Source organism: Scyliorhinus torazame, chromosome 14, assembly GCF_047496885.1.
Source record: "Scyliorhinus torazame isolate Kashiwa2021f chromosome 14, sScyTor2.1, whole genome shotgun sequence".
Taxonomy (NCBI): Eukaryota; Metazoa; Chordata; class Chondrichthyes; order Carcharhiniformes; family Scyliorhinidae; genus Scyliorhinus; species Scyliorhinus torazame.
Window position 1 is genome coordinate 187710052 of NC_092720.1, and position 27163 is coordinate 187737214.

Genomic DNA, 27163 nt, shown 5'->3' on the forward strand with positions numbered 1-27163 from the left:
GGGCTTAGTTTTTTGGTTACATTTTTGGTCTGTTCGTTTGGACTGCAGGACGTTTCCCTGTTTTCTTTTGAAAGCTGTTCCAGTGAGCTGAAAGCATTGGGTGTGGCAATCTGCCTTGGTAACCTTAAAGGTAGAGTTGCTTTCTTGAAGCAGTTTTGAATCTGCTGGTTGGAAACTGGATCAGAATCTCAGGGAAAGGACCAGTCCCATTCAAGTGAGATTACAGTGCGCTGGGCCAATATTGTCCTTTAAAAATCAGTTAGACAGTTACATGGGCAGAGTGGGCATCGAAGGATATGGGGCTTCTGGTCGGGGAAAGCAGAACTAGGGGGCATAGCCTCAAAATAAGGGGAAGTAGATTTAGGACGGAGTGTAGGAGGAACTTCTTCACCCAAAGGGTTGTGAATCTCTGGAATTCCTTGCCCAGTGAAGCAGTTGAGGCTCCTTCTTTAAACGTTTTTAAGAAAAAGATAGATACCTTTCTAAAGAATAAAGGGATTCGGGGATATGGTGTATACGGGCCGGAGAGTGGAGCTGAGTCCACAAAGATCAGCCATGATCTCATTAAATGGCGGAGCAGGCTCGAGGGGCCAGATGGCCTACTCCTGTTCCTAGTTCTTATGTTCTTATGTAAATACAGGCAAGTAGGACTAGCTTAGTGATAGAAACTGGGCGGCATGGACAAGCTGGGCCGAAGGGCTGCTTTCCATGCTGTAAATATCTCTGACTCTATGACTTTATGAATTCAAAGGAAAACAAGAAAGAAACAGACAAGTGATCCAAAGCAAAGCATACATTTCAGTACTGATTTGAAGCACTGCTTACTTGGTTTGAGGTTCCTTCTCGATATGGTATCCAAAAGGCTTGCATCCAGCTGCTTGCTTGCTTGTTGAGCGGGCATGTTGGTTTCCACACGAACAGCGTCGGTAAATAATTGCTTGTCTATCAAAATACAAGCATTGCAGGTCAAGATGATTCAAACATCATTTCTTCTTTATTGATATCAAAACGTCACATAAATTGAATCAAGGTGTCCAAGATTGGGAACTGTCGCCAAGGGTATGCGCCATCTCTAAATGTGAATGTGTCCAACTCTCTCATGTTTGGGACAAAACCTATTTCCTCCACTTCCCCGAGCTCATGATCTGCCCTGGTTCCCGGCTCCCTAAGCGACATCTCAATTTCAAAATTCCAACCTGAGACCCCTTGATGCCCTGACCTCTTGCATGATACTTTATTAAAAACGTTCTGAAAATCCAAATACGCCACATCGACTGGCTTTCCCTTACTCATTCTGCTAGTTACATCATCAAACAACTCCAGTAAGTTTGTCAAACATGATTTCCCTTATTAATCCATACTGACATTATCTAATCCCGTTAATATTTTCTTATTTATTTATTTATAAATTAAAAGTACCCGATTCGTTTTCTTTTCCAATTAAGGGGCAATTTAGGGTGGCCAATCCACCTCCCCTGCACATCTTTGGGTTGTCAGGGTGAGACCCACGCAGACATGGGGAGAATGTGCAAACTCCAGAGGGACAGTGCCCCTGGGCCGGGATCGAACGCGGGTCCTCGGCACATTGAGGCAGCAGGGCTAACAATGTGCCACCGTGCCGCCCTCCGTTGATATTTTCTAAGTGTCCGTAAGACATAGGAGCAGAATTAGGCCATTCAGCCCATCGAGTCTGCTCCGCCATTCAACCATGGCTGATATTTTTCTCATTCCCATTCTCCTGTCTTCCCCCCATAACCCCTGATCCCCTTATTAATCAAGAATCTATCTGTCTATCTTTGTCTTAAAGACACTCAGTGATTTGGCCTCCACAGCCTTCTGCGGCAAGGAGTTCCACAGATTCGTCACTCTCTGGCTGAAGAAATTTCTCCTCGTCTTTGTTTTAAAGATTCATTCCTGTAGTCTGAGGTTATGCCCTCGTGTTCTAGTTTTTTCTACAATTAGAAACATCCTCTCCGCATCCACTCTATCCAGGCCTTGCAGTATCCTATGTTTCGATAATATTCACCTTCATCCTTCTAAACTCCCACAAGGACAGACCCAGAGTCCTCATATGACAAGTTCTTCATTCATTCTTGTGAACCTCCTCGGGGCCCTCTCCAAGGCCAACACATCCTTCCTTAGATACGGGGCCCAAAACTGCTCACAATACGCTCATGGCCTGAAACTGAGAACATTTGTCCTCAGCTTTCTTTCTGTCCCACTGTCTTCCACAGTCGGAGTTGAACCCGTGCCCCCAGAGATTTGGGTGTAGGGGAGGGGACGTGGGGGGGTTGGTCTCTTCATTATTAGTTATTATTCACCACCACTCTGCTGCAATCTCCCCACTGCACTGAATGCACAACAAAGAAACAGGCCATTTGGCCCAATTGGTCCGTACTGTACGCCCCACACGAGTCCACTCACTGAGTCCACTTTAGTCTGAGATTCTGTCCTCTGCTTCTAGTTTTTCCTACAAGTAGAAACATTCTCTCCACGTCCACTATATCCAGGCCTCTCAGTATCCTGCAAGTTTCAATAAGATCCTCCCTCATCCTTCCAAACTCCAACGAGTAAAGACCCAGAATCCTCAACCTTTCCTCATACGACAAGCTCTTCATTCCAGGGATCATTCTTGTGAACCTCCTCTGGACCCTTTCCAAGGCCAGCACATCTTTCCTTAGATACGGGGCGCAAACCTGCTCACAATATTCCAAATGGGGTTTGACCAGAGCCTTATACAGCCTCAGAAGTACATCCCTGCTGTTGTATTCTACCCCTCTCGACATGAATGCGACATTGCATTTGCCTTCCTAACTGCCGACTGAACCTGCACGTTAACCTGAAGAGAATCATGAACAAGGACTCCAAAGTCACTTTGTGCTTCTGATTTCCTGAGCATTTCCGCATTTAGGAAATAGTCTACCCCTCATTCCCCCTTCCAAAGTGCATAACCTCACACTTTTCCACATTGTATTCCATCTGTCACTTCTTTTCCCACTCTCCTGGCCTGTCCAAATCCTTCTGCAGCCCCCTTGCTTCCTCAATACTACCTGTCCCTCTACAGTTCTTTGTATCATCCGCAAACTTAGCAAAAGTGCCTTCAGTACCTTCTTCCAGATCATTAATGTATATTGTGAAAAGTTGTGGTCCCAGCACGGACCCCTGAGGCACACCGCTAGTCACCGGCTGTCATCCTAAAAAAGACCCCTTTATCCCCACTCTCTGCCTTCTGCCAGTCAGCCAATCCTCTATCCATGCCAGGATCTTACCCTTAACACCATGGGCTTTTAACTTATTTAACAGTCTCCTATGCGGCACCTTGTCAAAGGCCTTCTGGAAATCTAAATAAACCACATCCACTGGTTCTCCTTTGTATAACTTCCTTGTTACCTCCTCAAAGAACTCTAACAGATTCGTCAGACATGACAACCCCTTGATGAAGCCATCCTCTGCTATCTCTTTTATCTACCCTCATGTGTAGTCAATCCTGCACGGATGATTTATCCACCTTCAGACCTTTCAGTTTCCCCAGAACCTTCTCCTTAGTAATGGCCACTGCACTCACCTCTGCCCCCTGGTTCTCCTGGAGCTCTGGCATCCCACTGGTGTCTTCCACTGTGAAGACTGATGCAAAGTAACTATTCAGTTTCTCTGCCATTTCTTTGTTTCCTATCATTACTTCTCCAGCCACATTCCCAGTAGTCCAATGTCTATTTTTGTTTCTCTCTTACCTTTTATATATTGAAAAAAACTCTTCCCATCTTCTTTTATATTACTAGCTAGCTTGCACTCATACTTCATCTTCTCCCCCCTTATTGTCTGTTATCACATTCGTCATAATAGATTCTAGCATTTTCCCGACTACTGATGTTGGGCTAACCAGTCTGCAATTCCCTATATTCTCCCTCCGTACTTCTCCTTAAATAGCGGGGTTACATTTGTCACCCTCCAATCTGCTGGGACTGTTCCAGTTTTGGAAGATGGCAACCAATGCATCCACAATTTCCATGGCCGCCATCTTTAGTACCCTGGGATGTCAATTATCAGGTCCTGGGGATTTATCAGCTTTCAGTCCCATTAATTTCTCCAGCATTTGTTTTTACTAACACTAATTTCCTTCAATTCCTTCTTCTTACTAGACCCGTGATTCCTTAAAGGTTTCTGGGACATTATTTGTGTCTTCGTCTGTGCAGACAGAACTAAAGTAGTTCATAAATCATAGAATCCCTACAGTGCAGAAGGAGGCCATTCGGCCCATCAGGTCTGGATCGACCCTCCAAAAGAGCACACTGCCGAGGCCACTCCCCCCTCCCTATCCTCGTAACCCAGTAACCCCACCTAGCCTGAGGCCAGTAAGGGGAAATTTAGCATGGCCAATCCACCTCACCTGCACATCTTTGGACTCTGGGAGGAAACTGGAGCACCCGGACGAAACCCATGCAGACGCGGAGAGAAAGTGCAAACACCACAAGGGCGGTCATCCAAGACCCGAATCGAACCCGGGTCCATGAAGCTGTGAGGCAGCAGCACTAACCACTGTGCCACCCAGGTGTTGCTCTGCTATTTCCTTGTTCTCTATTATAAATTCTCCTGTTTCGGACCGTAAAGGACCTCCAGTCCTAGAGAACACAGATCTAGATACACGCAACAAGCTTGACATCGTCCAAGAAAATACTTGATTGACACCCTGCCCATCACCTTAAGCAGTCACCACTGACGCACATGGCAGCAGTATGTGAGCCACTGACAGCACCTTCCCAACCCGCAATCTTTACCATCTACAAGGACAAGAGTAGCAGATGCGCGAGAACTCCACCATCTACAAGTTCCTGACTTGGAAATATATCGTCGTTCCCGCACTACACGGTCACTGGGTCAAAGTCCAAGAACTCGCCGCAGCTTCAAACAGTGCGGCACATGGTGGTACAGCCGTTAGCACTGCTGCTTCACAGCGCCAGGGAATCGGGTTCAGCTCTAAGCCTTCGGTGACTGTGCGGTGGGGGGGGGGGCTTGCACTTTCTCCCCGTGTCTGCGTGGGTTTCCTCCGGTTCCCTCTCCTACAGTCCGAAGATGTGCACGTTAGGTGGATTGGCCAAGCTGAATTGGCCCTTAGTGTCCTGGGATGCATAGGTTACGAAGAGGTATAGGTTCGGGGGCCAGTTTAGCTCAGTTGGCGAGACAGCTGGTTCGTGATGCAGAGCGAGGCCAGCGGCGCGGGTTCCATTCCCGTACCAGGCTGAGGATATTCATGAAGGCTCGACTTCCGAACCTTGCCCCTCGCCTCTGGTTTGGTGACCCTCAGGTTAAATCACCAGCAGTCAGCCAGCTCTCCCCCTCAAAGGGGAAAGCAGTCGATGGTCATCTGGAACTATAGCGACTTAACAGTTTACAGGGGATAGGGCGGGGGGAGTGGGCCTGGGTAGAGTGTTCTTTCGGAGGGTCGGTGCAGACTCGATGGGCTGAATGGCCTCCTTCTGCACTGTAGGAATTCTATGGTTCTATGGAACTGTGGCACCATGAGCAGACCTGCAACATGAACTTCAATGTTTCAGGAAAGACGCTCACCACCAGCTTCTCAAGTAGAGATGACCAACAAATGTTGGCTTTGCCGTTGATGCTCGCCCCCATGAATGAATTAAAAATAAAATCAGCATACCTGTGTAACAAACGAAGGGCAGTAGGATTCCGCACTGCGTGTCCAACCATTGATCCTTGCTTGTATAAACACAGGCGGGAGAGGTGGTGTTGAATTCCCGTGGGTACGAAGGTGTCCAGTTGGTATAATTGAACGTCTCCCCCGTCGTCCACTTCCATCCATTGGAGGATCGGTCGTCATTATAAAGTCCGATCCATGCCCTGGCCCCTTGCGCTGACAGGTTAGCGATGACCGCTGCCTTCTCTGGACTCAGTATGCTGACGAGATTGGTGTGCTGACTCTGGCAATAGTCCCGAGCTTCTGTCCAGTTTCTCATCTCTTGGATCAAGAGATATTCTCTCTCCGAGGGTCCGACCTCCGGCCAAGTTTGAAAGATCACTTCCCAAAAAAAAAAATAGAAATCAGTTAACGTTCCATCCGAAGAACAACGCCTTAAGATTTGACCTGTAAACATAGAAATAGGAACAGGAGTAGGCTGTTCGGTCCTTCCTGCCTCCTCCACCATGCCATCGGATCACGGCTGATCCTTTATCTCAACACTACACCCCAGCACTCTCCCCTTACCACTTGGTGCCATTAAAACCTAAAAAGTTATCTATATCTTTCTTGAATACATTCAGTGACTTGGCCTCCGCAGTCTTCTTGGTAGAGAATTCCACAGAGAAGAATTATTTCCTCATCTCAGTCCTAAATGGCCTACCCTGTATTCTTGAAACTGTGTCCCTGGTTCTAGACACCCCCAGCAGGGAAACCGTCCTCCCTCCATCTGGTCTGTCCGGCCCTGTTAGAATTTTATATGTTTCAATCAGATCTCCTCTCATCCTTCTAAATGCGAGTGAATACAAGCCCAGTCGAACCAATCTCTCCTCACAGGGCAGTCCCGTGAACATAGGACATTACAGCGCAGTACAGGCTCTTCGGCCCTCGATGTTGCGCCGACCTGTGAAACCACTCTAAAGCCCTTCTACACTATTCCCTTATCGTCCAGATGTCTACCCAATGACCATTTGAATGCCCTTAGTGTTGGCGAGTCCATTACTGTTGCAGGCTGGGCATTCCACGTCCTTACTACTCTCTGAGTAAAGAATCTACCTCTGACATCTGTCCTATATCTATCTCCCCTCAAATTAAAGGTATGTCCCCTCGTGCTAGACAACACCATCCGAGGAAAAAGGCTCTCACTGTCCACCCTATCCAATCCTCTGATCATCTTGTATGCCTCAATTAAGTCACCTCTTAACCTTCTTCTCTCTAAGGAAAACAGCCGCAAGTCCCTCAGCCTTCCCTCATAAGATCTTCCCTCCATACCAGGCAACAATCTGGTAAATCTCCTCTGCACCCTTTCCAATGCTTCCACATCCTTCCTATAATGCGGCGACTAGAATTGCACGCAATACTCCAAATGCGGCCGTATCAGAGTTTTGTACAGCTGCAAAATGACCTCATGGCTCCGAAACTCAATCCCTCTACCAATAAAAGCTAACACACCGTATGCCTTCTTAACAACCCTCTCAACCTGGGTGGCAACTTTCAGGGATCTACGTACATGGACACCGAGATCTCTCTGCTCATCCACACTACCAAGAATCTTACCATCAGCCCAGTACTCTGTCTTCCTGTTATTCCTTCCAAAATGAATCACCTCACACTTTTCTGCATTAAACTCCATTTGCCACCTCTCAGCCCAGCGCTGCAGCTTATCTATGTCCCTCTGTAACTTGTAATATCCTTCCACACTATCCACAACTCCACCAACTCCAAATTTACTCACCCATCCTTCTACGCCCTCCTCCAGGTCATTTATAAAAATGACAAACAGCAGTGGCCCCAAAACAGATCCTTGTGGTACACCACTAGTAACTGGACTCCAGTCTGAACATTTCCCATCAACCACCGCCCTCTGTCTTCTTCCAGGTAGCCAATTTCTAATCCAAACTGCTAAATCACCCTGAATACCATGCCTCCATATTTCCTGCAGTAGCCTACCGTGGGGAACCTTATCAAATGCTTTACTGAAATCCATATACACCACATCAACTGCTTTTCCCTCATCCACCTGTTTGGTCACCTTCTCAAAGAATTCAATAAGGTTTGTGAGGCACTACCTACCTTTCACAAAACCATGTTGACTATCTCTAATCAAATTATCCCTTTCCATATGATTATACATCCTATCTCTTATAAACCTTTCCAAGACTTTGCCCACAACAGAAGTAAGGCACATTGGTCTATAGTTACCGGGGTTGTCTCTACTCCCCTTTTTGAACAAGGGGACAACATTTGCTTTCCTCCAGTCTTCTGGCACTATTCCTGTGGACAAAGATGACTTAAAGATCAAAGCCAAAGGCTCAGCAATCTCCTCCCTAGCTTCCCAGAGAATCCTAGGATAAATCCCATCCGGCCAAGGGGACTTATCTATTTTCACACTTTCCAGAATTGCTAACACCTCCTCCTTCTGAATCTCAAGCCCTTCTAGTCTAGTAGCCTGAATCGCAGTGTTCTCCTCGACATCATTGTCTTTTTCCTGTGTGAATACTGACAAAAAATATTCATTTAACACCTCTCCTATCTCCTCGGACTCCAAGCACAACTTCCCACTACTGTTCTTCACTGGCCCTACTCTTACCCTAGTCATTCTTTTATTCCTGACATATCTATAGAAAGCTTTAGGGTTATCCGTGATCCTACCTGCCAAAGACTTCTCATGTCCCCTCCTGGCTCTTCCTTCCTCTCTCTTTAGGTCCTTCCTAGCTAACTTGTAACTCTCGAGCGCCCTCACTGAACTTCCATGTCTCATAAGCCTCCTTCTTCCTCTTGACAAGTGTTTTGACTGCTTTGGTAAACCACAGTTCCCTTGCTCGCCCACTTCCTCCCTGCCTGACAGGTACATACTTATCAAGGACACGCAGTAGCTGTTCCTTGAACAAGCTCCACATTTCCATTGTGCACATCCCCTGCAGTTTTCCTCTCCATCCGATGCATCCTAAGTCTTGCCTCATCGCATCATAATTGCCTTTCCCCCAGAAATAACTCTTGCCCTGCGGTATATACCTATCCCTTTCCATCACTAAAGTAAACTTAATCGAATTGTGGTCACGATCACCAAAGTGCTCACCTACCTCCAAATCTAACACCTGTCCTGGTTCATTACCCAGTACCAAATCCAATATGGCCTCGCCTCTCGTTAGCCTATCTACATACTGTGTCAGGAAACCTTCCTGCACACATTGGACAAAAATGGGCCCATCTAAAGTACTCGAACTATAGCGTTTCCAGTCAATATTTGGAAAGTTAAAGTCCCCCATAACAACTACCCTGCTGCTTTCGCTCCTATCCAGAATCATCTTTGCAATCCTTTCCTCTACATCTCTGGAACTTTTCAGAGGCCTATAGAAAACCTCTAACAGGGTGACCAATCCTTTCCTGTTTCTAACCTCAGCCCATACTACCTCAGTAGACGAGTCCTCATCAAACGTCCTTTCTGCCACCGTAATACTGTCCTTGACTAACAGTACCACCCCTCCCCCACTTTTACCACCTTCCCTGAGCTTACTGAAATATCTAAACCCCGGAAGGGCATTTTGCGAGGGTCTGCCTGGCCAGGCCCAGAAACACAAAGAACAGCCGGCCCGAAAATCAGGCTCTCAGGCCCGCAGGCCTTGCAATGCGGCTGCGCATCGGCCCTTTTCTGACGCGTCATCTGCCTCGTGCATGGAAGCGGCCATCATGTCGGTGGCCATCTTCTCGACCCGACACGTGCGACCGATGGTGGCGGCTATTTTACGAGTCTGACTCGGCTGAGGACCCGGACTACCCGCGATTGGGAGCGATCACCCTCGACCAAACTCGGCCAAAACATCTGCAGAACCCGATGATGAAGGTCCAAGTCAACGGGCGCGACACTTCATGCCACTTCGACTCCGGAAGCACGGAGACCTTTATTCATCCAGAAAAGGGAAGGCGCTGCTCCTTGCGCACCCATCCCGCGTTCCCAAACCATAGCCCATGCATCCGGGTCCCACTCGCTACAAATCAAGGGGTACTGTATCACGGATCTCGATCCAGGGCGCCGAATACACCCGTTTCAAACTTTAGATCCTCCCCCACCTCTGCGCCCCCCTATTGCTCGGACTGGATTACCAGTGCAGCCACCGAAGCCTGACACTGAAGTTCGGCGGACCCTTCCCCTCATGGTATGCAGCCTTGCGACACTGAAAGTCGCACCCCCCTCTCTATTCGCGAACCTCTCTCCCGACTGTAAGCCCGTCGCCACCAGGAGCCGGCGGTACAGTGCCAAAGACATGACTTTTATCAAGTCAGAGGTCCAGCGTTTACTGGGAGAGGGGGCCATCGAGGCTAGCAAAAGCCCCTGGAGAGCACAAGTGGCGGTAGTCCGGTCCGGGGACAATAAACGGATGATCGTGGATTATAGCCAGACCATAAATCGCTTCACGCAGCGCGATACGTACCCCCTTCCTCGCATAGCAGAAATGGTAAATCGGATCGCCCAATACCGAGTATTTTCCACGGTCGACCTCAAATCCGCCTACCACCAGCTCCCCATCTGACCGAAAGACCGCCCCTATACTGCCTTTCGAAGCAGCCGGCCGGCTCTTCCACTTCCTCAGGTTCCCCTTCGGCATCACAAATGGGGTCTCCGTCTTCCAAAGGGCGATGGACCAAATGGTGGACCAGTACGGTTTGTGGGCTACATATCCGTACTTGGACAATGTCACCATCTGCAGCCACGACCAGCAAGACCATGACGCAAACCTCGAAAGGTTCCACCAGACCGCCCGAGCCCTCAACCTGACCTATAACGAGGAAAAATGCGTTTTCCACACGACCCGGCTACCCATCCTCGGCTATGTCGTGGAAAACGGGGTCCTAGGTCCCGACTTCGACCGCATGCCTCAAGATCCGGCAGGCCCCTTCCCCGCAGCCTAAAGGCCCTCAAATGGTGCTTGGGGCTCTTCTCCTATTATGCCCAGTGGGTCCCCAAATATGCGGACAAAGCCCGCCCACTCATAAAGACCACCATATTTCCCCCCTCGGCTGAGGCTCGATTGGCCTTCAACCGCACCAAGGCCGATATCACCAAGGCCGCTATGCGTGCGGTGGACGAAACTATCCCCTTCCAGGTAGAGTGCGATGTGTCAGACATCGCCCTGGCTGCTACCCTCAACCAGGCAGACAGACCAGTAGCATTCTTCTCCCGGACCCTCACCGCCTCCGAGACTCGGAACTCTGCAGTCGAGAAGGAGGCACAAGCCATTATGGAGGCTGTACGGCACTGGAGGCACTAACTAGCTGTTAGGAGGTTCACCCTCGTCACCGACCAACGGTCGGTCGCCTTTATGTTCAATAATGCACAACGGGGCAAAATAAAAAACGATAAAATTTTGAGGTGGAGGAGCGAACTCTCCACCTACACATACGATATCAAGTATCGTCCAGGGGAGCTCAACGAGCCCCCAGATGCCCTGTCCCGCGGCACGTGCGCCAACGCGCAGGAGAACCACCTGCAAGCCATCCACAATGACCTCTGCCACCCGGGGGTTACCCGGCTCGTCCACTTTATCAAGTCCCGCAACCTACCTTACTCAACCGAGGAGGTCAAGGCCATGGTCAGGGCCTGCAGGTCTGTGCGGAGTGCAAACCGCACTTCTACCTGCCAGACAAGGCTCGGCTCGTGAAGGCCTCGGGGCCCTTTGTGCGACTAAGCGTGGACTTCAAGGGCCCCTCCCGGCCACCAACCGCAATGCCTATTTCCTCACTGTTATCGATGAGTTCTCCCGCTTCCCAATCGCCATTCCCTGCCCCGACATGACCTCTGCCACCGTGATAAAGGCACTGCACAGCATCTTCACCCTGTTCGGTTTCCCCGCTTATATCCACAGCGACCAGGGTACATCGTTCATGAGCGATGAACTGCGTCAGTATCTGCTCAGCAAAGGCATCACCTCGAGCAGAACGACCCGCGGGGAAACGGGCAGGTGGAGAGGGAGAACGCGACAGTTTGGAAGACTGTCCTTCTGGCCCTAGGGTCGAGAAGTCTCCCAATCGCCCGCTGGCAGGAGGTCCTACCCGATGCCCTACACTCCATTAGGTCGCTCCTCTACACAGCCACGAATGAGACCCCTCACAACCAATTGTTTGTCTTCCCCAGGAAGTCTACCTCCGGGCTCTCGATTCCACCTTGGCTGACGGCTCCGGCACCTTTTCTTCTCCGGAGGCACACGAGGAGCCATAAAACGGACCCCCTGGTCGAGAAGGTCCGATTACTACACGCAAACGCCAGTTACGCCTACGTCGAGTACCCCGACGACAGGCAAGATACGGTTTCCCTCCGGGATCTGGCACCCGTTGGTTCCCCCACTACAGATGCCCCCTCCCTCGCAGCTCCCCTTCAGGATCCGGCACCTACTACAACACCCCCCCCCCCCTCCCGGCCCCACTCCCCGTTGGTGGGCACCTACCGCGCGCGCCCCCTAGCACCCCCCCCCCTCTGCACACCCCGCCGGCGCCGGCACCCCTACCCCCAGCCCCAACTATTCCCCCTGCGCCCCGATCCCCTACCCCGACCCGGACCAAGGCTCCGACCACCGTGCTCACGGACGTACCCTCAACTAAGACGCCCGGGACCGCCGCATCACCGCCCGAGCTGAGGAGGTCGATAAGGACGATCAGGCCACCGAGACGAAGGGATTATGATGGCACTTCACCCCCGCCGGACTTTTTTTTAAACAGGGTGTGAATGTGATGAACGGTTACTGTAATACTGTACCCTTATCATCATGTAAGGTGATGTCCCCTTTAAGACCGGGCTTGGAACCCTGGGGACTCCGCCTCCAGCTCCGCCCACCTGGGAGTCGTATATAAGGGGCCGCCTTGTGGGCGGCGCCTCTGTTAGCACCCGCCTCGGCACCAGGCTAGTTCTTAGCTTATTAAAGCCTTCTTTACCGTTTTACTCTCTAGCGTCGTTATTGAGGGTACAACAAGAATCCTGCAAGTTTGGGGGCAGGCCTAGAACATGTAGGTGTGGTTGGCCCGGCCCCACTTGTCCTCCAGCTCCGGGAAGAACCTGTTCATTCGGGTTCTGGTCAGGTGCGCTCTGTGCACCACTTTGAGCTGCATTAGGCTGAGCCTTGCGCAGGAGGAGGTGGAGTTGGCCCTGCTCAGTGCTTCGCTCCAGAGTCCCCAACCTACTTCTGCCCCCAGTTTGTCTCCCCATTTCTGATTGGTTTCAGGCTCTGTCCAGTAGCTGTCCGTACATTTTCTCACAATTTCCCCCTTCCTTACTGTCCGTATTTATCAGGTCCTCTGATGGTGTGGTCTGCGGGGCCCAGGGATATTCTACTGTCTCATTGCGGAGGAAGTGTTTTATTTGTAGGTGCCTAAGTTCCTGTCCTGTCGGTAGTTCCCATTCCTTCATCAATTTGTTTAGTGTCGCTAGTCTGTTTCCTATGTAGGAGTGTGTCCCACCTTTGCAGGTTCTTTTTGACTTCCTCCACCAGGCTCGTCAGATTCCACTTGTGGATCTGTGTCCAGTTTCTGACTATTTGGATCCCCAGGTAGCGGAATCTGTTTTGGGCTAGTTTGAATGGGAGCCCCTCCAGCTCTGTCCCTCCCCCATTTCGGTTCACTGGGAATGCCTTGCTCTTGCCCAGGTTAAGTTTGTGACTAGAGAAGCTTCCAAACTCTTTCAGGATCTGCATGATTGCTCTCAGTCCTTCCTGCGGTTTTGAGACATATATGAGCAGATCATCCACATAGAGTGAGACTCTGTGCTCTCTGTCTCCCCTTTGGATGCCCTTCCAGCTTTTCGCGTCCCGCAGGGCGATCGCCAGGGGTTCGATTGCTAGGGCAAACAGTAGCAGTGACAGTGGGCATCCCTGCCTCTGTGCAGCTGGAAGTATTCAGTGCTGGTGGTGTTGGTTCAAATGCTTGCCTTGGAGGCATTGTACAGGAGTTTCACCCAGGCAATGAATCCTGCTCCTAGCCCAAACCACTCCGGTACCTCAGGGAGGTCGTTCCACTCGACTCTGTCTAAGGCCTTTCCTGCGTCCAGGGTGAAGATCACCTCTGGTGTTCTCTCCCCGGGGATGGGGTAGGTCATTATTCAATTGCCACCTGATGTTCGCAGTGAGTTGTCTACCCTTGACAAAGCCCGTCTGGTCTTCTGCAACCACCTCTGGTATGCAGTTCTCCAGCCTTTTGGCCAGGACCTTCATGAGTACCTTCGCGAGTGTCTACATTTAGCAGTGAAATAGGTCTGTATGACCCAAATTCCATTGGGTAGTTGTCTTTTTTGGGTATCAATGAGATTGTGGCCTGTGCTAGTGTAGGAGGCAGGGTCTCCCTCACTAGCGAGTCTGCGAACATGTCCCTTAGATGTGGGGCCAGGGCCGGCGCAAATATTTTATAGAAGTCAGCCGGGAACCCGTCCGGTCCCAGCGCCTTCCCCACCTGCATGGAACTGACGCTCTCCATGATTTCTCACAGAACCATTGGTGCTTCCAGTTCCCCCTGCCTGTCCTCCCACAACTGGCATAGCCAGACCATCGAGGAATTGTTTCAACCCCGCATCCCCGTCGGGGGGTGGGGCACGGAGGTGTACAGTCCTCGGTAAAAGGTCTTGAATGCTCGATTAACCTCTTTCGGTTCCGCTACCAATCTGCTTCTGCTATCCTTTACCTGCGCTATTTCCCTCGTGGCTGCCTGCTTCCTCAGCTGGTGAGCCAGGAGGCGCTAGCTTTTTCTCCGTGTTCGTAGAAAGTCCCCTGTGTCTGGTGGAGTTGGTGCACTGCTTTCCTCGTGGATATCAAGTTAAAGTCCATTTGTAACTTTTTCCTCCCCGCCAGAAGCTCTACGGTTAGAACCTCGGAGTATTTTCTGTCGCCCTTCAAGATGGAGTTGATCAGCTGTTAACTGGCCGCCCTCTCTTCCCTGTCTCTGCACACCTTGTAGGCTATAATTTCCCCTCTGATCACAGCCTTTAGTGCCTCCCAGAACGTGGAAGGTGAGACTTCCCCATTCCGGTTGTTAGTCATGTAGTCACTTATGGCCTGTGATGTTTTCTGGCAGAAGGCCTTGTTGGCCAGAAGGCCCGTGTCCAACCTCCACGTGGGGCGCTGGGCATGGCCCATCTCCAACCTCACATCCACATAGTGTGGAGCGTAGTCGGAGTTGACAATCGCGGAGTATTCCGTTCCTACAATTCCTGGAAGCACCAATTTCCCCACTGCAATGGAATCGATTCAGATGTATACTTTATGTACCGGCGAAAAGAACGAGTATTCCTTTTCTCCTGGGTGCAGGAACCTCCACGAGTCCACCGCCCCCATCTGTTCCATAAATGTTAGGGAAAAGGCACAAATGTTAGGGAAATTGGGGAAATAAAAGTGATGTCTTGAGGAATGTACATATTACAGAGAAAGATGTGCTGGAGGTATTAAAGCACATCAAGATAGATAAATCACCGGGACCTGATGAAATGTATCCCAGGGTGCTGTGGGAGGCTAGGGAGGAAATTGCCGGCCACCTAGCGGAGATATTCGAATCATCGACAGTCACAGGAGAGGTGCCTGAGGGTAGCAAATGTTGTGCCCTTCTTTAAGAGGGAGTGTAGAGATAAGCCTGGGAAGTACAGGCCGGTGATCCTTACTTCTGTAGCGGGTATGTTGTTGGAAGGTATTCTGAGAGACAGGATCTACAGGCATTTAGACAGGCAAGGGCTAATTAGGGAAAGTCAACATGGCTTTGTAAGGGGAAAGTCATGTCTCACAAATTTGATTGAGTTTTTTGAAGGGGGAACCAAGAAAGTAGATGAGGGCAGTGCAGTCGACGTCCACATGGACTTCAACAAGGCCTTTGACAAGGTACCGCATGGTAGGTTGTTGCAATCCAGGGTGAGCTAACCAATTAGGTACACAATTGTCTTGCCGACCGAAGCCAAAGAGTGGTTGTGGAGGGTTGTTTTTCAAACTGGAGGCCTGTGACCAGCGGTAAGCCTCAGGGATCGGTGCTGGGTCCACTGTTATTTGTTATATATATTAATGATTTGGATGAGAATGTAGGAGGCATGGTTAGTAAATTTACAGATGACACCAAGATTGGTGGCATAGTGGATAGTGAAGAAGGTTATATAAGATTGCAACAGGACCTTGACCAATTGGGCCAGTGGGCCGATGAATGGCGGGTGGAGTTTAATTTGGATAAATGCGAGGTGCTGCATTTTGGTAAATCAAATCAGGGCAGGGCCTACTCAGTTAATGGTAAGGAGTTGTGGAGTGTTACAGAACAAAGAGATCTAGGAGTACAGGTTCATAGCTCCTTGAAGGTGGAGTCGCAGGTGGACAGGGTGGTGAAGAAAGCATTCAGCATGCTTGGTTTTATTGGTCAGAATATTGAATACAGGACTTGGGACGTCTTGTTGAAGTTGTACAAGACATTGGTAAGACCACACATTGAATACTGTGTTCAATTCTGGTCACTCTATTATAGGAAGGACATTGTTAAACTAGAAAGAGTGCATGAGAGATTGGCGAGGATGCTACCAGGACTTGATGGTCTGAGTTATAAGGAGAAGCTGGGGCTTTTTTCCCTGGAGCGTAGAAGTCTGAGGGGAGATCTTATAGAGATCTGCAAAATAACGAGGAGCATAGATAAGATAGATAGTCAATATATTTTCCCAAAGGTAGAGGAGTCTAGAATTAGAGGGCATAGGTTTAAGGTGAGAGGGGAGAGATACCAAAGAGACCGGAGGGGAAATCTTTTCACACAGAGGGTGGTGAGCATCTGGAACGAGCTGCCAGAGGCAGTGGTGGAGGCGGGTACAATTTTTTCATTTAACAAAGTTACATGGGGAGGGTGGATATAGAGCGATCTGGGCCAAATACGGGCAAGTGAGACTAGCTTAGTGATAGAAACTGGGCGGCATGGACAAGCTGGGCCGAAGGGCCTGTTTCCATGCTGTAAAGATCTACGACTCTAATGTCCCCAGTTCCCTAGCCATGCCTGTCTTTTTCCCCATTCTGGGGTTTGATCGGTCGGTCAACGGGTACTGCACACAGTTAATTGCGCCCCCTTTTATCAGTTTTTGTGTGTCGATGTCGGGGATTTCCGCCATGGTCTTTTTTATGAAGTCTGTGTCATCCCAGTTGGGCGAGTACACATTTACCAGAACTACTGGTGCCCTGTCTAGGAAACTGCTTACCATGATGTACTGTGCCCTGGGTCCGTAACAATCCTAGTCCCCATAAATCTCGTCCTTTTGCTAATCAGCATGGCTACTCCCCTAGCCCTCGTCCCGTCGCATGAATGATACGTGCCTGCGGGATCAACCATACTTACCTGTTGAACACGCCCCTGCACTCCGGGGTGTCCTGTTCTTAGGGGGGCAGTCCAAAATGGCCACGGTCGTCGTCCTCACCATGAGGTCAGGCCCCTCAACTCCAGGGTTTCCCGTTGTCCAGGGGACACCCAACATGGCCGCCAACTGTGTGTACGCCACGTGGGTGCGCCCCTGCACTCCGGGGTTTCCCTTTGTTTAGGAACCCTCCAAAGTGGCTGCTTGCGGCGCCACCTTGGTTCCTCGGACTGTTCCCTGCCTGTCAAAGCCAAACCGGTCTTCTCCCCTATTCTGTCCCTTGACTGCCCTGTGTTTCCGCCTCCCTTCCTGCCCCCTCGCTGCCCCTCCCAGTGTTCCCCCTCCCTTATGCTGTGACCCCCCCCCCACCCCCGCTTGGCCAGATACTCCCTCTACCACGAGAGGCGCGCCGTGGCCCCCCTTCCCCCTTACTAACTTTCCCTGCTAGTACAGTGGCTCCCCTCTGAGGGCTGGTTCAGCCCAGAGCTGTGCTATCTGACTGCCTACGTTCCCTTCACTGCCCCCTGACCTGCTTTCCCTGTCCCAGCTTCCTTCTCTCTGTATTCCGAATCTTTGCTCAAAACGAGGCAGTGTAGTCCCATGCAAACACACTACACAGTAGTCTTTGGTCTCAGCTTTTCTTTCCCACTCAGTCCTTCTCCGGCACGTCTTCACCGCTGCAGTTTGGTCTCTTTCAGGTCGTATACTCTCACAAATTTGTTCGCCTCCACCGGGGTGTTAAAATAGTGTTCTTCCCTGGTATGTGACGATTTAAAAATAATTTCCTCAAAGGATAGGGAAAAAATGGGATTTATATCTTCGCGGCCTGCCTTTTACTAACTGTGGGTGCTAGGTTATCGAGGGGCAGACGAGATGCAGATTTTGAGGTTACGATCAGATGAGGGCAGCACGGTAGCATTGTGGATAGCACAATTGCTTCACAGCTCCAGGGTCCCAGGATCGATTCCAGCTTGGGTCTCTGTCTGTGCGGAGTCTGCACTTCCTCCCCGTGTGTGCGTGGGTTTCCTCCGGTGCTCCGGTTTCCTCCCACTGTCCAAAAGCTGTGCAGGTTAGGTGGATTGGCCATGATAAATTGCCCTTAGTGTCCAAAATTGCCCTTAGTGTTGGGTGGGGTTAATGGGTTATGGGGATAGGGTGGAGGTGTTGACCTTGGATAGGGTGCTCTTTCCAAGAGCCGGTGCAGACTCGATGGGCCGAATGGCTTCCTTCTGCACTGTAAATTGTATGTAAACCATGGTCTCATTAAATGGTGGAGGTCTGAATGGGCTGCTCCTGCTACTCGTTTCTATGTTTCTATTTCAGACCGTTATTATACACTGACAATGTGAGTGTATTTTCCACAAACAAGATTCTGTAATCAGTCCAAAAATGACATTCTGTCTACCACACAATTAAGCAATTGTCGTGAATGAATTCAGTGACTGTGCAACATCAGATATGTAGGCTGTATGTCCTGCCCACTTGTTGATCGAATGGACAGCAAGTTCCTTCAATTGTTTGTAGTAGATACAGTACAGACCATACCCAATCAGCCCACGCTTGCAAAACCCAGAACCTGCTTTTGGATATGATTCGGTGATCGGGCAACCCTTACTGACCAACCTGGAGTGTGCTCACGAAAACACTAAAAACCAAACAGTCGGCTAATCAGTGACAAAAATACATTCACCGGAACTCATTTTCTACAAACAAAATGCAAATGTTCAAGGTTTGCACCCCAGGAGCTTTGACGAGCCTGGTACTTTCTCCTTGGCAACAGACCATGGCCAAAGAAAGTCAACTCGCCAACCTATCAACACCGTTTTCTCTTGTCGTATAAATTGTTGTGATTGTTTGAAACTGGGCATACTTTCCCTGATCAATGCAAGATATGAAGCTCGGCAACTTGCAACTCTTTTTGGCAATATTCAAGTTCGATTCCTATCAAATACTTTTACCCAGGGATATAGACAGGGTACCTGAGGTTGAGGAACTCAAGGTTGTGAACATGGGTGGGTGCCTGGGTATAAGCACGATGTATCTTTCAAAGACCCAGCACAGGAATAATGGGCCAGATGACCTTCGTTTGCTGGATTTTTCCAGCCCTTCACACCGATGGGCTCTTCTGGCCACGCTGATGTGAACAGAGATTTCAATGCCTTGCCAGCCCCGAAACTCTGACCAAGGTCTCTATGACGCTGTAAAATTGCACACAGACAGAATGGGGTACAAGGGGAGGACATCCTCGTCAAACTCATTGGCATGCTTGGTGGAAATGATATAAAGTTATCATGATTTTTCCCAACAGAGGAAAAATAACACTTCCTGGCATTAACTCGAAAAATCAGCACACCTGTGTAACAAACGAAGGGCAGTAGGATTCCGCACTGCGTGTCCAACCATTGATCCTTGCTTGTATAAACACAGGCGGGAGAGGTGGTGTTGAATTCCCGTGGGTACGAAGGTGTCCAGTTGGTATAATTGAACGTCTCCCCCGTCGTCCACTTCCATCCATTGGAGGATCGGTCGTCATTATAAAGTCCGATCCATGCCCTGGCCCCTTGCGCTGACAGGTTGGCGATGACCGCTGCCTCCTCTGGACTCAGTATGCTGACGAGATCAAAGTAGTGACTCTGGCAATAGTCCCGAGCTACTGTCCAGTTTCTCAACTCTTGGATCAAATGATATTCTCTCTCCGAGTGTGTGGACTCCGACTGACCTGGGAAGAAGATTTAACAAATGCAATTGGTTAAACTTCTACCCGTTAGGGAATTGGCTTGGTATTTGCCTTGGAAGGTATGATGAAATTGCTAGAGTTTGCCATCATTTCCTCCCCCTGAAATTGACAGTAAACTTTGGAGTCCGCACATGCACAGTTCAACATGGTGGCAGGAAGAATCTGGGCCTGGATTCTCTGTTTTTGGGACTATGTCCCCAGGCCGTCGTAAAAACTTGGCCTTTCATGCTAGACATATTCATAGCCCTGCAGTGGGCTAGCAGTGAACCATCGAGAAGCTCGCAGCTTTTGCTGCAGATACGGGCCACCGCACTTCCGGCTCAGAGGCCGCGCACGGCAGCGGCCTCTAGCGTGCTCCATGCCCGCACTCAGACCGCAGAGCTGGACCCTCCAAATAGTGCCCCCGACGGACCGCCCGCCAAAAATGACTCCGGTACCGTATAAGAACCCCCTGCCCTCCGGTCGGCCTGCCCCCGGCCATGGCGGCAGAGGGCTGAGTCAGCTGACATGCTAGTATCCCGACTGGCAGGGCCGTGCATGTTAGATCGACTCCACTGGGACTTTGGCCAGTCGGGGGACGGAGAATGGCGGGGCAGGCCCACAGCAATGGCTGCTGGTAGGCGAAAGGCGGCGTGACGCAGGGCCCGGAGAATCGGTGGACAGCCGCCGGCCCCGATTCCATGCGGGAAACTGGATTCGCCCCTCCACCCGCCCCGGCGGCAGCCATGATTTTGGCGTCGGGGTGCGGAGAATCCAGCCCGAGATTTCTCCATATTTTGTCAACATCACTGTCACATGCTGTGAAACAGGCTTGTGCACGTGAGAATGGGTGTGGCTGCTTTGATTAAACTGAAAGCAGTTAAAGTGCAAGGATCATATAACCAATAAGGTGTAGGTGTGAGGACCAGTGGTTGAGTGGAAATGAACAGAGCTAAGGTGGGGTGCCAGAGGGGCAGCATGGATCAGAATTCACATTGGGCAGATGAGGGAAGTGATTTAAAGTTAATTGTTGTATTGTGGGGACATGTTGAGCAGTACAACTCAGAGTGACCATGTAACCTGGTGGCTTTGGATGATCAAGAGAATACTCATCTTGCTAACATTCTCTGCCTCGATTCCCCCCCTCTGCAGAGAATGAATTTTGGGAGTCCAGCCAGCTAAACTCACTATCTACCTGGCCACTGGTGGCGCAGCGGATGCACGGATGCTGGGGGGATCAGGGAGGACCCTGCACAAGAGGAGTCTGCCCCAGAAGAGCAGGCGCCACTGATGAGATCAGGTTCCGGCCATTCAAGAGGCCGAGAAGGTGATGCGAAGGAGGTGCCACATCAGCGCACATATATACTATCGGTGAATGTCCTTTGAAGAGTTGCCGGACCGTCTGTGCCGACGTCAACTTTGATTAACCAGAAACATCGTGTGTCACCTGTGGCAGGTGCACTTGGCACCGCAGGGGTATAGAGGAGGACACCCACTGCCGGTGACTGTCAAGGTGACGGTCGCCCTGAACTTTAACCTCTGGATACTTCCAGGGCTCGAGTGGCGACCTGTGTGAGATCTCGGAAATATCCACGCAAAGGTGCATCTGCGCTGTTACGGATGCCCTTTGCACCCGGGCATCGGACTATATTACCTTCAAACTGGACCAGACCCACCAGGATGCCCAGGCAGCAGGATTCACCACCATCATTGGCAATCCCCAGGTCCAAGAGATGATCAATACAAACCATGTCCCCTTCCGAGGACCGGTTCAACAGGGGGAGCACTTCATCAATTGGGTAACTGAAGCATGCCAACATCTTGTGGGCAAGTGATTGAACATGGCCATGCCCATCCCGTTGATGATGCTGCTGGAGTCTGTGGATTTCCAGAGGGGAGCCGTCCCCCGCTACTCCTTGTGGCCCAGACATCCACCCCACCCCCAGCAAGCCCAACAAATCCAGAGACTTTCCTTACCTTCTCGCTCCCTGTCAACAGCCATGGCGACCAGGCCCCGCTTGTAAATACTCGCAACAATTCGCACCCGTCTGAGCATAGCGGAAGGGTTGAGCATGTGGTGTCCAACCCGCTAATGACATGCAAATGATGGATGGACCCGCTGGCGCAAACCTTACTAACGGTGGCAGTGGAGGACCAGGGCATCGCGTCAGAATCGGCACTGGCCGGAAATTCCGATTTCTGTTTCGCCCACTTTTCGCCGCCCGATCGCAATTCCCGTTGCCCCCATCAGGCTGCAATAATCCAGCCCTTTGCCTCACAAACAGAGAATCCAGCCCCATTATTGGATTAAGAATGCATGACTGTTTCACAACCTTCCATGTGTCTGCCATTTCGCAGTTTGATTGACATCCCCGAGTGGTTATAGACACCTCGAAGTGGGACGACAAATAATTCCCCCCCCCCCCCCCACCCACTGAACGAAAATCCCAACTTCTTGGTCACTTTCTCCCAGGTCGAGTTTGTGGAGCCGGGATTTGTCCCGATCCTGAGCTCCCGATGTGGGAATGAAAATTCGGACCCCGGCTGAGACTGGAGTAGAGTTCAATTCCGCGTCGCCATTTTACCCAGGTCTTCAGTCTTTCCGGGGTTTACTGAAAGGCAGACGGTAAACCAGCGAGCGAACTCACCTTGAGCCAGGATGAGGAGGAGGAACAACAACACTCTGTACATGCTTTCACCGGCTATTAATAATCCAGATATTCAGAGGCGTACAACAGCAACTGAAAGACAAAACGAGACAATTGCAGGTATGCAAGGGGACTGTCCCAAGGCAACATCCCTTACTTGCAGAAGCAAGTGTTGGGATAAGTTAATAATGACAACATCGACAAGGACAATTAGCAATGGGCAACAAACGCTGGCCTTGCCAGTAATACTTGCATCCCAGGAACGAATGAGAAAAAGATCAGTCTGGAACACACCCTAGGAACAATCTGAAATGAGTCACTTTAACATAATTTATTTATTCTTCCATGTAATGTGGGAGTTGCTGCCAAGGCTAGCATTATATACTCATTCCTAATTGCCCTTGAACTGAGCGGCTCGCTTAAGTATTTTGCAGGGCAGTTAACCACATTGATGTGCGTCTGGAGTCACGTGTAGGTAAGGACGGCAGATATTCTTCCCTCAGAGGGCACTCGTGAACCAAATAGGGGGTTTCTTTTGCGACGATTGGATGATAGTTTCATGCTCACCATCACGGAGACAGCCTTCTCAATTCCAGATTTATTCATGGGATTTAAATTCCACCAGCTGTCATAAGTTATAGAATCGGACAGCACAGAATAGGCCCTTCGGTCCATCACGTCTGTGCCGTTCAAAAATGCTCATTGACCCCCCCCCCCCTCCACCAACCGTGGTGGGATTTGAACCTGTGTACCCCGGAGGGTTAGCCTAGGCTCTCTGAATTACTATTCCATTCACAATGATACCACTTCCCCTGCCCACCCACACCCCATAGGAAACCAATACAGAATAGCTGCCAGTGTCTAAACAATGGATGAAAGGGTAAATGTTTTCGAGCAACATCGGGTTGTGTGCCTGACATTCGGTAATGGATGAGTAGAAATATCCTCCGATTAAATGCTGGGAAAATCAATGCCATTGGTTTCAGTCTCCACTCCAACACCATAGAACCGTAGAAAACCTACAGTGCAGAAGGCCAATCAGCCTATTGTGTCTGCACCGATCCTCTGAAAGTGCACTTCTACCTAGCCCACCCTATTCCCATAACCCCATCTAACCTACAAATCCTTGAACACGAAGGGGGCGATTTATCATGGCCAATTCACCTAACCTGCACATCTTTGGACCGTTGGAGCGAACCAGAGCACCCGGAGGAAACCCACGCAGACAGGGGGGAGAACGTGCAAACTCCACACACTCACCCGAGGCGGGAATCGACCCGGGTCACTGATGCAGTGAGGCAGCAGTGCTAACCGTTGTGCCACAGTCCAACCCCAAGCTGTTCCCTAGTCACCAGCCCATCCCCCTTCTGCCTGAGATTGGTGAGGGCCAGTAATTACAAAAGAAAAAATAAATCAAGGAATTCAATTTTTTTCTATCAGCTTCCTGGACAGCCTAAACACTTTGGCGTCTCTCACCCTTCGCTGCTGTGGCTACTGCATCTTCGGATTGAATGGATTAACTCTAGGAATATTGCAGGGATTGTGTTTTATTCCAGCTGAAATGAAAATCGCTATTGTCACAACTAGGCTTCAAATGAAGTTACTGTGAAAATCCCCTCATCGCCACATTCCGGCACCTGTTTGGGGAGGCTGGTATGGGAATTGAACCGTGCTACTGGCCTGCCTTGGTCTGTTTTCAAAGCCAGCGATTTAGCCCTGTGCTAAACCAGCCTCTGCAAGGACTCATTCATCTCTTTCAGCTTTCCTTATAGGGTAGAAATTGACTCGAATAGGAAATGGGATATTGACTATCATTGCTGATGAAATAGAGTATCAAAGTAGGGAAGTGCTGTTGCAACTGCATAGTTGGTGCGACTGCATCCAGAGTACTGAGCACAGTTTTGGTCCCCTTATTTAAGGAAAGACGCAAATGCATCAGAGACGTTTCAGAGAGGACTCACTAGATTGATTCTAGGATGAAGGACCTGTCTTATGAAGAGATATTGAACAGCTTAGGTCCATACTCGCTGGAGTTTAGCAGAATAAGAGATCTAATTGAGGTACATAAGATACTAAAGGGGATTGACAGGGTCGACGTAGAGCAGATGTTTCCCCTGTTGGACATTCTAGAATGAGAGGCCATAATTTTAGGCTAAGGGGGAGGTGGATTTAAAACAGAAATGAGGAGGAATTACTTCACTCAAAGAGTCATGAATCTGTGGAATTCTCAGTGCAGTGGATGCCGGAACACTAAACAAATTTCAGGAAGAGATAGATGGGTTTTTAATTCTTAGCAGAATGAAGGGCTGTGGGAGTGGGTAGTATGGTGGGGATGAGGCTGAGGTGAGATCGGCCATGGTCGTGTTGAATGGCGGAATGGGCTCGAGGGGCTGAATTGCCTACTCCTGCTCCTAGTTCTCATGTTCAATCGAATGGGTTACCAGATGCCAGTGGTTGACCTGATATGGCCTGTTTTAACACACCAGTGCCCAAGCAAACTTAACGTTTCAAGTCCGTGTGACTCTTCCTCAGAAGACCATAAGAAATAGGAACAGAAGTCGGCCGTTCGGCCCTTCATTCCTGCTCCACCGTTCAATAGGATCATGGCTGATCTGACATTCCTCACGTCCACTTTCCTGCCCTTTCCCCATAACCTGTGATTCCCTTACTGATCAAGACTCTACCTATCTCAGCCTTAAATACACACAAGGACTCGGCCCCACAGCTCTCTGTGGCAAGGAGTTCCAAAGACTCACAGCCCCTAAGAGAAGAAATTCCTCCTCACCTCAGTCACAAATTGGCACCCCTTTATTCTGAGGCCATGTCCTCTGGTCCTAGACTCCCCCATGAGGGGAAACAGCCTCTCAACATTAACCCTGTCAAACACCTTGAGAATCCTGTATGTTTCAAAGAGATCACCTCTCATTCTTCTAAATTCCAATGAGTCCCAACCTGTTTAACCTTTGCCCACAAGACATTCACTCCATACCAGGCTCATCCTAGTGAACCTTCTCTGAACCGCCTCCAGTGTAACAAAATCCTTCCTCAAATAAGGGGAACAAAATTGTTCACATTACTCCAGATGTGGTCTCATCAGCGCCGTCAGAGCTTTGAAGGAGACTCGAAACATTAACAGGTGTTTCCCCCTCTCTCGCTCTCTCTTTGCAGATGCCACCAGACCTGCTGGGTTTTTTCCAGCATTTTCAGTTTCCATTTCAGATTTGCAGCATTTTACCTTTATTACCCAGAACAGACCCTCAGGCAGGTAATGGGTCTGCAGACATCCCTCTCTCTCTACTGGGGAGAGGCAATTGGTCAGATGGCTTCATCTGCATTGCTCCACATCAAAGATGCAGCTTAAAGGAAGCAGGTCCCCAAGCCAACCTCAGCGACAGTGGAAATTGAATGCTAGCTGTTCATATTATCCTCCACAAGCTGGTCACCGAGCCAAGTGAGCTAACTAGTCCCTTTCAAACTTCGACTAAACCCCCCCCCCCCCCCCCCAGCTTATTTACAACCAAAGTACACTCAATCGATATACAGGTACGAATAATTATGGCTGAACGTGACATTATACTTTTTAAAAGACTCGCCTTTGAGGAGGTATCTTCAATTCAGCATTTAGTTGTTTCAGAGGCTGGGAATTAAATATTCACTAAGAAGCTCTCCCGAGCTGACAGCGGGACGTCTCAATAGGCGTTGATCAGAATCCACGGGGTCAGCGGTGATGAAGCGCCGGTGGGTGTCAGCAGGCAGCGAGCCGACACTCATGCAGGCAGAGGTAGATCAGGAACCCCCTTCACGGGGCCAGACCACCTCTATTTTTGCTACCACCTGCGCCGCACCCCCCTCCAGCCCAACCCCCAGCTCGCCCAGAGGGGATCTCCGAACCCGGCTTGCTGAGGATGGAGCGAGACTCGCCCCCTTCCAGGGGGAACCTGCTACTCCGTCCCGACATGGGAGGGCGAACAAGCCGCAAAAATTATTTTGACACGGCCAGCTCAGGGCTGCCTTGTAATTTTGAAAAACACGCTGTGTCAACAATGTCCCGGCACGTTGTGTTGCTCACAGCCCACGCGTATACAAAGACAAGACGGAACATTCTGCACCCAATAAGTTACAATTTCTTCTTGATAGTGTCCGGGCTCCAGGAGCAGCCAGCTGCGAAACAGGGTTAGGAGGAAACTTGTTCAGCACACTGGGCTAAATCGCTGGCTTTTAAAGCAGACCAGGCCAGCAGCACGATTCGATTCCCGTACCAGCCTCCCCGAACAGGTGCCGGAATGTGGCGACTAGGAGATTTCCACAGTAACTTCATTGAATTTACTGTGACGCCTACTCGTGACAATAAGCCAGACATGGGGAGGAAGTGCAAACTCCTCCACGCAGTCAGTCACCCGAGGCCGAAATTGAACCTGGGTCCCTGGCAGTTGTGAGGCAGCAGTGCTAACCACTGTGCCACCCCCCCGTTCCCGCTTTTAATCCTATAGAGGTAGTAGTAGAGGCGGGTACAATTGTGTCTTTTAAAAAGCATTTAGATAGTTACATGGGTAAGATGGGTATAGAGGGTTATGGGCCAAGTGCGGGCAACTGGGACTAGCTTAATGGTAAAAACTGGGCGGCATGGACTGGTTGGGCCGAAGGGCCTGTTTCCATGCTGTAAACTTCTATGATTCTATGTATGCGCTATGGGTGTCGCTGGCTAGGCCAGCATTTGCTGCCCATCCCAAACTTGCAACTATTTCAGGGAGAGAGAAGCGAACATTTGGTCC

General features: G+C 50.1%; 1 protein-coding gene across 8 annotated transcripts in view; it reads right to left on the minus strand.

The window, feature by feature from the left end:
* Positions 1-26386, minus strand: part of LOC140390285 (macrophage mannose receptor 1-like) — a 181856-nt gene extending 155470 nt beyond the window's left edge. For 2 of the 8 annotated variants that reach the window (XM_072475309.1, XM_072475310.1), the window contains exons 1-5: positions 25985-26386; positions 22392-22484; positions 19381-19746; positions 5657-6034; positions 826-942 (exon numbers count right to left, since the gene is read on the minus strand). In XM_072475309.1, coding sequence (XP_072331410.1) covers positions 826-942; positions 5657-6034; positions 19381-19746; positions 22392-22434 — 904 coding nt within the window. In that variant the 5' untranslated portion in view covers positions 22435-22484; positions 25985-26386. Of the gene's footprint in view, positions 1-825; positions 943-5656; positions 6035-19380; positions 19747-22391; positions 22485-23867; positions 23948-25984 lie in introns of all 8 variants that reach the window. The other 6 variants (XM_072475315.1, XM_072475307.1, XM_072475313.1 and 3 more) reach the window with 4 other exon arrangements.
* Between the last annotated feature and the right edge of the window lie 777 nt (positions 26387-27163).